Source organism: Contarinia nasturtii, unplaced genomic scaffold (assembly GCF_009176525.2).
Source record: "Contarinia nasturtii isolate CC-2019 unplaced genomic scaffold, AAFC_CNas_1.1 Cnas_scaffold_187, whole genome shotgun sequence".
Taxonomy (NCBI): Eukaryota; Metazoa; Arthropoda; class Insecta; order Diptera; family Cecidomyiidae; genus Contarinia; species Contarinia nasturtii.
The window spans coordinates 8,512,532-8,524,868 of NW_022197544.1; the positions used below are offsets into that span (position 1 = coordinate 8,512,532).

The following is a 12,337-nucleotide window of genomic DNA, read 5'->3' on the forward strand; positions in this document are numbered from 1 at the left end:
AAAAAAATAAAAATGTAATTACCAACCTGCAATAATTTGTGCCAACCAATTCTGGATATTCGGCAATCTCTTTCATAAGACGTGCCCAGGTTAAACATGGTTTTCCCGACTTTGAAACGGCCGCTGTACCTCGATATTTTGAACCATTTTCCCAATAGCAATCTTCATTTTCATCAACTTCAATGGCAATGCCTAAGCTCGAACAATCGTTCATTTCGTCTGGTAAATTCGAACAATCTTCAATGGGTAACACTTGACCAATGGCCGGATGTCGTTTTGCAATTGCATACTCTTTTTGGCACAATTCATTTTCCAACAGTTCACATTCGTTGCGACAAATGCGTCGTAAATTGGATGTTGAACGTGCCGGTGGATAATTTGAATCGGGTGAATAAATCATCGAATGTGATATTGGCATTGCTTGTCTTAAATGTCGAAATTTTTCGGCCATATTACCAAAATTCAAATGTTCATCCCAGAAATCGCCCAAAAATCGTCGATTTCGTCGTGATTTATCGTTTTCATAATCATTGTATGGGCCATCTCTTGGTGGCAATGCATGTGTGTCGCCGTTCTCTCTTTGGTGTGAGTGTTTTTTTGATTTACGATCTCGTGATTTTTGCGATTTTTTCGGTCTTGGTTTGACCGTTGTTGGAAAATCGGTTAAATTTAAATGTTTTTCCTGAGTTATTGTAAGGTGTGATTCAAGATGGGTACTTTTTGTTTCTTGTGTTGTTGATTTGGTCGAGGTAATTGTTGTGGTTTCTGGTATAACTACTGCTGCTGCTGCTGCTGCTGTCGTTAATGACGACGATGGCAATGTCGTTGTTGTCATCGTTGTTGTTGTTCTTTTTGTTGACGTTGTTGAAGCAATTGTAGTTGTAGCCAAAGCGGCTGCCGCCAATTCCAATTTTCGAAGTCGTTCTTTCTCCTTTTGCAATGCAATATTTCGAAAATATTGATGATTTGTTTTCTCCGGTGTACGACAAATTGGCAATACACTAAAACACAAACTGGGCAAAGCAAAGCCACGGCAATTTGGATTCATGTCCTTTGATTCTTTGATAACACCATAATAGGCCACCTTTAAATTATCTTCTAAACTTTCCAATGTCAAATGTGGCGGCACAAATACCGTTTGATTCTTAAGAAATGGTTCACATGTTGAACCCGTGTATAATTGGCATATGCCTTTTGGTAACTATTGGAAGAAGAAAAAGAAACAATCAAATGGGATAAAAAATCAACATGCAAATTGAAAAAAAAGACATTAACAAAAGTCAATGAAGAGGCAGAAATGCAAATGAAAAAAACCCCAAGTGAATAAAAACTAACCGTTGTTGGATAATCATCTGAAGTAAATGGCATAATGACTGGTTGAATGTCCATTGTGTTTCGCTTGTGCAAGCGATTTTTCGCGCTCATCGTCATTTGATCATATCGAAAGTTTCTCCTGTTCGAAACAAACACCAACGATAGAAGAAAAAAAAGTAGCGATAAGGAAAATTCCAATGAATAGAGAAAAAAAAGAGTGGTAAACTTGTATTTTAAACACAGTTTCAGCGAGCATTCATCGGTTTGTTGTAACAACAATGAAGCGAATAAAATAACTTTTTTAATTAACACTTACGAATCAGTATCAGCAGCAACACCAACAGCATCAATAATGTTATGATTCTTGTATGTGCAAATTAATAATAAATGAAAATTAGTTGAGTAATTAATTAATTAGTGTTAAATCGTTTTATGTATAAATACATATATATAAATGAATTGCTCGATTAAAGGCTTGGTGTAAATTGGTGCCCGCTCCCCGATGTTTTTTTTAAGAGAAAAAAGTGCTTTCATTATCGCTAATTGAGTTTGAGCTGACGGTTAAAAACTATTTGTTGACCAGTTGATCGGAATTGCTACCGGGCAATCATTTTAAAAACTTTATCGCCCGCACAATTTTGGTGCGTGTTTATTTTTTTTCGTCTTTCCACTTTATATCGTTTATGCACAAATACTTCCGATCGATTTTCAATATGCAGGGGGATAAACTATTTAAAACAATGTAGTTTTGTGGAAGAGGCGAACAGAACAAAAAAAAATATAGAGTACAAACAAAAGGCAAAACATTTACCAGCAATAAATGGGATCCAGCATCGTTCGATGAACAGTTCACATGATTCAATTGCAGGAATATTGCAACGAATATGAGTTTATGGAGACTAGCAATTGCCGCAATCATTATCGACACAATAGAATGCAGTGTAAATGAACATGGAATCTGAAGTGAAACCACACACAAACCGAAAACACTGAAGTTCACACACGAGCGAGAGAAAAAAAAAAACCACCGAGAAATAACAACACTCAATGCACACTCTGCTATGCTATCGAAACACAATCACTTTTAATTGGTACGGTTTTTTTCTCTGTTCCGTATGCAGCAGCCCTTATTTGTTCGTTTATTGAATTATTTTTTTTTGTTTGTTTGTCGATGAAAATAGGTTGTCGATAGGTTTCCATAAAATTTTGATCGAATTTAAATATTGTAAACCGTATGAATCCGCGAGTTGATGTGACGGTGTGGTGCTTCAGCACAGATACGCACACACACTGTTGTCGAAAACAAAAAAAAATTGATAAAATACTTGTTCTTTATTACGCTGCAATGTGACGGTCGATGAATGTGAATATATTCGCATATGTATAGAGTTTGAATTGTAATTCATTTAATGATTGAATTGAAATATTTTATTTTCAAAAGCCGATTAATCTACAACGACACACGGCCCATTATCACTGCAGAGAAATTCTGATATAGCGGCGAAACAGCAACCGAATTTTTTTTTATATCATTCTGCACAAAGTGTTTACTAGACACACAGAGAGACTGTGTGTATAATATATATGTATGTGTGTATGTTTTTTGTTGCTATGAATCCATGTCCACAATTTACATACAATCATACGGCTTTATGCAGGTTCATTCGACAAATATGGTATAAGTTTGAGTTATGGGTTGTTGTTTTTTTTCTTGCATTTGCAAATAAATTCACATAGAAACACACTCAATCTACACTATTTTTCACAATATTAGCTCAAGTGGTGAAACTGAAACATATATTTTGTATATAGATAGATAAAAAAAGCATAATGCACATTACACAAAATGAGCTTTCAAATTGTTTGAACAAAATGCATAATAAGAACAGAAAGAGAGTTAAAAGCGAAAAACTAGTGGCAAAAGTATAATATCTACTATCCACTTCACGCGTACAAAGTACTAACAATAAATAGAGTCATCCAAATGAGACTTAATCCATTGTGCTTCGTGCGGTTCTCTTTTTTTCGTCGTTGACGTTGTCGTCGTAGTTTCTTGTTCCTCTTTATGTTTTATGTGGTTCGTTTTTTTCTCTCTCTTCTGGTTGTATGCACTCGAACTGTGTGTACACGTTTTTAATTCGAATTTGTTGTTGTCACTGTGTTGCTTTTCATCGAGCATTCAAATCTCGGTTCTATTACATACATCGGCGGTATTTTTGTCGTTGCTATTGTTGTTGTTATTCCCGAAGTAGCGCGCGCGTTTTCGGCGTGTGTTGCAAAAAAAAATTAAGTTGTCCAAAATGGTACAAATGATCTAATGCTGTTTGTGCTGTGAATGCACACACGATGTCAATGTCGCTGATTCATATGCCAAGTATAAGCAGCAGGAGACCAGTATATACAAACATTCAGTATAATGTATATTCAAATTCTATTGCTTACTTCCTATGCCTATGTATTCAGTTTTATTATCCACACAATTTAGTTGTATCTTCATTGTGCTTTGACGTGTTTCCTTCGATCTTTCCTCTGTCATCAGCGAAAATAACTTTTCCAAACAATGCCAAATTCCACTTTTGAATCACACTTTAAATCCGCCTAATAAAATTCAGATTAAAAAAAAAAACAGCAAAAAACTCCAAAATCGAATGAATATTTTAGCCAAAGCGAGCTAAACTTTTGTTTGATGCATGAAAATGGTAAGGTACAAAATTCAGCCGAACTGCGACTTTTTGTGTGTAAATAACCGAAATGGATTTGTTGTTTTGTGCTCATGGGGCGCAAGTGAGCGAACAAAAGCGAATAAGTAAGCAATCAAAAATAGCAATTGTGGATTTAGGTAGGCAAATACGGATGAATGAAGTGAATGGGATGTAAGAAAATCGGTTTTTCTCCTCTCTATAGTTTTTCACTCAACTCTTTCTTTCGGAACGGGAAGAATGTTATCGTTTTATCCGTTTTTTGGCAATGTACGGTCCATTCGACACATCAACACACACTCAACAATCCAATCGAAAAAACAACAACGATGGAAACGATGCGAATCAATCTGCAAACATATTTCATTCGTTCTTCTCTATCTCTTGTGTAGCCTGCTAACACATCCCGACTACGATAAAAATCCTTTGGTGTTTTCCATTTAACTTTTGCACACACAACAAAAAAGAAACACACACAAGAAACAACAGTGCAAATGGAGTAAAGTTGAATTTACACTTTACAACAAAATGACATACAACACTGTACACAGTTCAAATACAATGTTCAAGTCGAATGGTTGGTCTTGGCAGGATCAAATAAATTGTACTAATTTAATTCAAATATGTTGTGTATCAAATGGAATGAATCGATGCCTAATGGGACAAACACACCGGAGACTGAGAATAGAGCGGACACCACCATCGAAGGATATGGGGATACGATAGACGCTACTATTACTGCGCTCTCTTTCACAAAACTTTTGCAATACAAATTCACTTCAGGCAGTCTTTAATTCACTTTAGATAGATATGACGAAAATATTTCCGACAAATCTATTTATCTATTTAGCTAATTTCGATTTATTTTATTCACTTTTCGGCAAACAAATGAAATTTTTTTTGCACATTCGTAAAGAGTGTAAATATACGCGCACACAAAATACCTAACAACGAAACAGTACCATCGATAGCGAGAGCATACACTCGCTTAACACTCACTCTCGTTCACAATCACAATCGAGAATGAATGTGCTGAGCCACAGAGATAAAAAAAACACAAAACGTATACAAGAAAGGAGAGCTAAAGGCGAAACGGAAGGGAACGGCAGAAGGAAACACAGCACACAGGCAAAACACAACTCATTGACGGTCTCTCGGATCTCTCAGCGTACTTTTATGTGATATATATATATATATATATATATATATATATATATGCATGCCATATTCCTTCTTGTGCGCGCTCACTCACTCGCTCGCTGTACACCGACCATGAAAATCCATTGCCGATTAACCGTATGAATTTGAACCAAAGAGGGGGAGAGCCTGCTCAAAAACCAACTCGCAAATGTACATTACCGTCTCTCTCTCTATATATATAGTATGCACAACTATACTCGATGTGCACACTGTACAGAAATAACAACAACTACATATAGAATCTACAGTGTACACGATTGCTACGATTATCATAAAATACCGATTTGAACATTTTCCACGATTCCTTGCCGCACATAAAAACACACTCACACACACGTACACCTCTGTGTACACATGTACACAAGTATTCAGATGCGCGCTACCAAACATATTAAAAACGAATGGATGATACAAATATAGCTAGAATATAACCTATAACGGTGTACAGGGACTCGATTTCAACTGGATATGATGATTTTTTTTTGGAAAATTCGAGAAATTCAATTTTCTCATCTTTGGTTGCTTTTTGGCTACTTTTTTTTTCTTTCTATGGAATGATGGTCATCGAAGCGCATAGATAATTTGATCCTTTGAATGTCTATTCTTAAGTAAATTTGTTAATAAATCCGATTAGAATCAAATTTGTATCAAGCCGCATGGTAACTTTAGTTCATTTTTCGTGTGACTAAATTTAATCGTTATTTTTCCTCCATGGCCATTTAATGTTAATCGCATTTATTATTGCGAATTTCCGAACATCAGTGTGTTAACAAAAATCAATTTGTATTTGGTGTACATTGTGAATGGTTTGGTCCCTGAATTGTCAGACTATGCGTACAGTAACATGCAAAAGTTCAAACAAGGGATGAATTGATTGTATTTTGCTGCAATCGTTTTTACATTTATACGTATTGTCGTTTATGTTGCTATTGTTGTTGTTGTTATTATAACTACTGTTGATGTGTCGTCGTTGAACGTAACGCGTTGGTCGTGAGTGAATATAGTATATGTACTACCGGTGCACAATGATGTTATGATATGTACGACGTACGTACATTCAGCGATAATACACACCAATATCACTACCATATCGTCACCGCCACCGCCATCGCCACCATCTATAATGAATCGCGCGCGCTTCATGAAGTGAATCAAACACGCATCTTTTATGGTGCGGCAAATGTGCGACCACGCGCGCACAATTACATAGACACTCATCGTTTGCGTGCGTGCTCATTTGAATGCATTTGTTACAGAACACTATGACGACCGAAGCCGAAGAATCAAGTTGGAAAGTGTGTATCGACTTCGATATGGATCGCGCTCATGATGCTCTGTCGTGTGTATGGTGCGCTCTTGCGCGTATAAAATAGAAGGTGTAGACAATGGAAAACCAACATTGAAAAATAGGGGATATGATTCAGTTTTTGTGTTGTATTTTTCCTTTTTTTGTATTCGGTCCTTTCTTTTCTTTGCCATATTCTTTTTCTTGTTTTCAATTTTTGTGTCATATTGAATCATGCGATGAAGTTTTCCATGAAATATACTGCCAAACAACAAGAAAACATGACAAAAGCGAATGCGAACAAAGCACGCGCGCGCGCGCGCTCGTCAATGACAAGAAAAGCCAAAAAATGACGATATGATGACCGAGAGAGCAGAGCAAGGTAGAGAACTGAAAGTTTTTTGACGAATAAAAAAATAAATAAATAAAAGAGAGTTTCGAAACACACATAAAATGCATTGTACATTAAAAAATTATACTAAAGGGAATGTGCTGTTCATTCAACTGTTGTTTCCTCTTTCTCTTTTATTTTCTGAATCTGTGATATTTGTCCATGATATCTTTTTTTTCGTCGACCATAACGCACAATATAATGGCTTTTGTGTGTTTCGCATATCTCTTTTCCATCCATGTGCATATAAAACTGTTCATGGAAAACAAAATACGGAATATTGTCACTTTTCTATGTGCCGGTTACGGTCGTTCTTCGATGGTTTTGGTGTTTTTCTTCATTCGTTGCGTTCAACAGCGGGCTCTTGCTCTCTCTGGTTCGTCGCTTCAGTTTATGCAAAACTGAATGAATAACAGTGCTCTCTCGGTAATTGTTTTCGATGAATGAATGCGGACTTGATTCGCTTTATGCGAAACACATTTTCATTTGTTATGTGTACTGTTCATTTTTTGTTTTTGTGTGTTTCTGTTGCGCTCTCGCGTTCGGTACATGCAAATTGCGAGCCTGTCAATGAAACAAGAAAAAAAAACAGAACCAACAAAAAAAGACTCGAGAGAGGCGTAAACGAAAAAAATATATTAAAGAATTAACAAGGATTCTTCAGTATTTATAGTAGTACATTCGGCTCTTCTGTAACTCTCTTTCTCCCTCTTGTAAACGCTACGACATCATTAAATACAATGTGATTTTTTTGCTACTGTTGCTGTCTTTCGTTTTGCTGGGATTTTTCTATTTTTTTTTAGAACACCGTGCTGCTCTCGTCTTCTTGAGCAATATACGATATCTGTCTCTCTCTATCTCTCGCCCACTCATTCTTTGATTTTACTCGTATACACGGTCCAATATATGTTGATTTTCATTTAAACCGAAACGAGAGTGCACTTAAGATCGTTTATGTTATTCAACCAAATAGAGATTTTTCCACCCAGTAGTGCAATCCCTGTGTGTCAATTATCACAATATTTTCACTGTTGCCTGTTTATAGTGCACATTTCTATATGCACTCACACATACGCGTTGCCATCATCATCATCAAGCGAATGAATGCATTTCCCAATGACTCATTCTCATCAACATTTTTTTCCCTTCTGGCCTAATGCCTGTCGCTGTTGTATTCTATCGTGCTCATGCCACAGTCTATAATATGCACTGTGGAAAACTGCAGCAGCTGCTGCATTTGTGAATATGTTTTAGTGTAGGCAGGCATGTTTAGCATTTTTATGTGTAGCATGTTCGTTCTTAAAATAGAGACGTAGCCACATTAATCATTCAAATTACCTTAGTGCTGTCATCATAAACACCGGATGGATAATATAGCAAATTTCGAATTTCAAATTAGCTGCATTGTTTAGTGTCTAACTATTACCATCTTTTGCATGTCGTTTGGATTCGTTTGACAACATTAAAGGCGCTAGACTGCCATGAATCTCTTCCTTTTATTGTTTCATCTTCTCTTGCTTTTTCAAGTACACGCTTACGATGCTCTATCTCTCCTCTGTCCATCCACATTCCGTTTCTTTATCGTTTATCGATGTGGAAATAGAAACATCTTGGAAATGGTATGTTTGTTGTTATTGCAGCATATACACTTCTCTATCAACGACGATGTTTAAATATTGGCACTTACATTTGACACAAAGTAATTTTGTTAATTTCAGAATGACTTAAAGCTTATGCCTCTCAAGAGCATTGATGCATTTGAATAAACATTGTGTGTGTGTGTGTGTGTGTGTGTGTGAACATGTGACTAATGTGAAAAGATGGAAAATGGAAATGGTGTAGCAACGGAACATAAGGAATTCATGATATGGAAACTCTTAAATACAATAAAGTAACACGAAATTCAATAAAAAAATAAACACGTAGGGGATTTTTCTTTTCTTCCATCATTATAGTAATTATTTATTTTTGGCTTTCTTCTTTTTATGAAATGTCATCTTTTTTTCTTTGTTTTTGTTTTTAACTATATGATGTCTGCATATTTGTTTATTAAATTGTATTTTTGTGATATTTCGATGGGTAATGAAAAAGAAATGTTGAGACTCTGAGTTGGATTTTAGTTCTACTTCAACATTTTGAATCTGACTTTATTGGTTTGAATGTTTCTTTCATCATATTCTTATGATATTCGAATATATTTAAATATACGGCGCTTGGTACAGTAATTTTATCTAAAAAAAATGAAAATAAGCAATTCCATTAAAAACAGGATTTTCTCAAGAAATAATTGAAACAAGAATTAAGTTTATAGTTTTCAGTGGGGTTTGATTACGAAAGTTTAACGCATTTACGTCGTCAATCAATGAATTCGATACTTCCTCATTGGCTGAAAAGTGAATACATTAGGATTGCTTATATTTGCTTAGATGGATGCATGAAGTGGAGTTAAAAAAATTCTCATTTTCCTTGGAATTGACATTTGCTCCGTATTCAATCAGATATTCAGTTAATTTCCTTGTACCGTTTCACGGCGCTAACGTGATTTTAATATTTTGCGGAATAATCATACGCGGTAAAAGTAAATGGGATAACGTCCATTTATCGGAATAACATATAGAGGTGTTTCACCTCTAATGGATCTATTTTTGGCATGCACATTAGCTCATGTGCAATTACACGTTTCCAAATTGCCTGACTTAAAAATTTACCAAAAACAGCGCTTAACACAAGGTGTTAGACGGTTATCGATAAATTGCTATATCGACTTTAATGTTTTTAATTTATTCAATAACATTGAATTTACCTTGTATATTTTTACCAAAAACACGCGCAGCCCAATACTAGAACTGAAGTAATTGCCAACGGGCCAATAGTACGCAACATGTTGGACTGTAACATGTGTTTGAACTTCAGCATAAATTGAAAATGTACAGGGTGGGCCAGAATAACTGAAGGGTTTTTACTTAACATTCTTACGACTGTACAATGACTTTTGATTCACCCGGTCTTGCACCGCTATGTTTGTTGACCCTTAGCCTAACTATTATGATAATGTGTATTTTGATTCATTGTTTATTTGAGCGAACAGGTTTGCATGACATTTATTGAACGTACTATCAAACGATACAAGGAACGTGGAACTGTCGACATACAAAAGAAACCCGGGAGAAAAAGATCCGTTCGTACAAAAGCACTCATCAAACAAGTCAAAGCCGAAATTCGCCGAAATCGCCAAAGAAGTGCCAGAAAGCTGGCTCAAGAGCACAATATTAGCCGGTCTAGAAGACTTAAACACGACACCTTTCAAAAAACGCCGTCGACATGGTCTTACGATCAAAAATATGCAAGCCAGAAAACATAAATGCAAAGAACTGTTGCGCCGGCACGCCTATTCAAATATCGTTTTTTCGGATGAAAAGTTGTTCTTGCTACAGCCAAGTCTCAATGCACAAAATGATCGTGTGTACGCAGTGTCTGCAATTGACATTCCTGAATACGAAAAGACCGTTAAACGTTTTCAGAATGTTCCAAAAGTGATGGTTTGGGGCGCATTTTCGGCCGATCGAAAATTTCCTCTGGTTTTCATAGAAAAAGACGTAAAAATCAACGCTAGATTTTATAAACAAGAAATATTGTGCAAAAACTTGTTGCCACAACGAGAGGGAAACCACGGATTCTAATATGTGCTAATTTTTTCTAATTATTCTAGTAAAACGCCATATGACATGTACATTTGACATCTTTCTAATATGTTCTAGTTTTTCTAGTATCGAGTTCGTGGGTAACCCCAAGTGCCACAAGCTAAGAGATTGTTTCGAAACGAACCATGGGTGGCGCACTTCAGCAGGATGGCGCACTTGCACACCGAGCTAAAACAGTGCAACAGTGGTTACGAACAAATTTGGCCGACTCGTTTTCAACACGTCTGAAGCTGGTAATCAAACAAAACGGTGCAAGAATAAAATCCAAAGGCTAAATCTAAAAATTTATGTTAAATCCTACTAGAATTTTTTTTTCATTTTATTCAAAAATGTGTTTTTTAGAGCCAAAAATACACCCTTCAGTTATTCTGGCCCACCCTGTAAATTTCACAAATAGCTGACAATTTACTTGCAAACGTTCGATACCGTTGAAACTCAAACAAAAATTGGATTTGACCTACTAAATAATACGAGTCATATAATAGTAAATGCGATTCAATTTTTTATTTTTGAATCTTAAAGAAATGTGATACATCAGCAGCCAATTTTGAAAAAACACGATTTTTTTCATCATTATAGTAATTATTTATTTTCAGTTGTTTTTCTTTTTATGAAATATAATAGTTTTTTTTTGTCTTGTTTTTCTAACATACTATCCGGAGTCTGCATTTTTGTTCATTAAAATGTATTTTTTTTAAGTTTTGTTTTGTAAAAATCATTTTCCTTAAAGAGAAAAAAAAGAGACATGGATAAAAAATAAAATAGAAACACTGTGGAAAACGGTAATGATTTGTGTAATGTGTAATGTGTAATATATATATTGTATAATGTATATATAGATTAACATATAGATTAACGGTGCTCCGTGTCAATCGATTTGGCATATTGATTTAAATTGTTTTATGTTTGTTTAAATGTTAATTTAAGTTAAGGCCATATTTTTGTTTGTTTGTTGTGTTGCTGTAATAGACTGAATTCCAAAAATTTTACATTGTTGAAAAATGTATGAGTTGAATTTTATTTTCAAAAATAGCTTTAAAACATTCCCCAGCTGTTTACAATTTCAAAACTTTTTTTTAGAAAAGACTTATTTCAATAAAAAATTGTCATAATTGGTAATTAATTTTTTTCTGCTATGGAAAAGTAACAATTGGAAAGTGAAGGATAACAATAAAAAAAGAAATTTATGCGTATGCAAATTTTAACCAAATGCATGTTGGCCGTCTTGCTCATGATGTATGTATGACATTTGCATTTTGGTGTGGGTTCATTTGAATAAAATCTGCAGTAATGGAGTTGAAAATTTGAAATTGCCTAGTTTACATACAATATAGATAGATTTGAACTGTATTGGCAGACGATACACACAAGTACGCCCCACAAAAAAAAACAACAACAACAACAACACTCATACTGAATCAATAAACAACAATGATCATCTGCATATTAACAGTGACAGACGAGTAATTGAATTTCGTTCGCCCTCTTCTTTTGCTCATCCCATTTGCGATGGTGTTTGTATTGTGTGATGTAGTAGACGCGTTCTGAAGATTGCCTGCTTCGACTGGTATATTTAATGCCCTATGCAATAGAGCATCAACAAACCGAAATTTCTGTTGTTGAGTGCATTTTGAGAGAAATAATTTGAATAGCGATAAAATAAAAGACACACACACATTGAGAGAAGGAAAATAAAATGTTGACTGAAGCGTTTCATAGGTTATGGCTGGGTGGTATTGATTTGCAC

General features: G+C 35.2%; 2 protein-coding genes across 2 annotated transcripts in view; both read right to left on the reverse strand.

Annotated features, from left to right (window-relative positions):
- Positions 1 to 5,019, reverse strand: part of LOC116336816 (probable serine/threonine-protein kinase dyrk1) — a 13,786-nt gene extending 8,767 nt beyond the window's left edge. The window contains exons 1-5 of the mRNA XM_031760961.1: positions 3,280 to 5,019; positions 2,126 to 3,102; positions 1,631 to 1,677; positions 1,336 to 1,453; positions 23 to 1,201 (exon numbers count right to left, since the gene is read on the reverse strand). Of these exons, the coding sequence (XP_031616821.1) occupies positions 23 to 1,201; positions 1,336 to 1,453; positions 1,631 to 1,677; positions 2,126 to 2,233 (1,452 nt within the window). The 5' untranslated portion in view covers positions 2,234 to 3,102; positions 3,280 to 5,019. The remainder of the gene's footprint in view (positions 1 to 22; positions 1,202 to 1,335; positions 1,454 to 1,630; positions 1,678 to 2,125; positions 3,103 to 3,279) is intronic.
- LOC116352054 overlaps positions 1 to 12,337 on the reverse strand; it is a 587,314-nt gene that overhangs the window by 281,448 nt on the left and 293,529 nt on the right. The gene's annotated exons all lie outside the window — the stretch shown is intronic.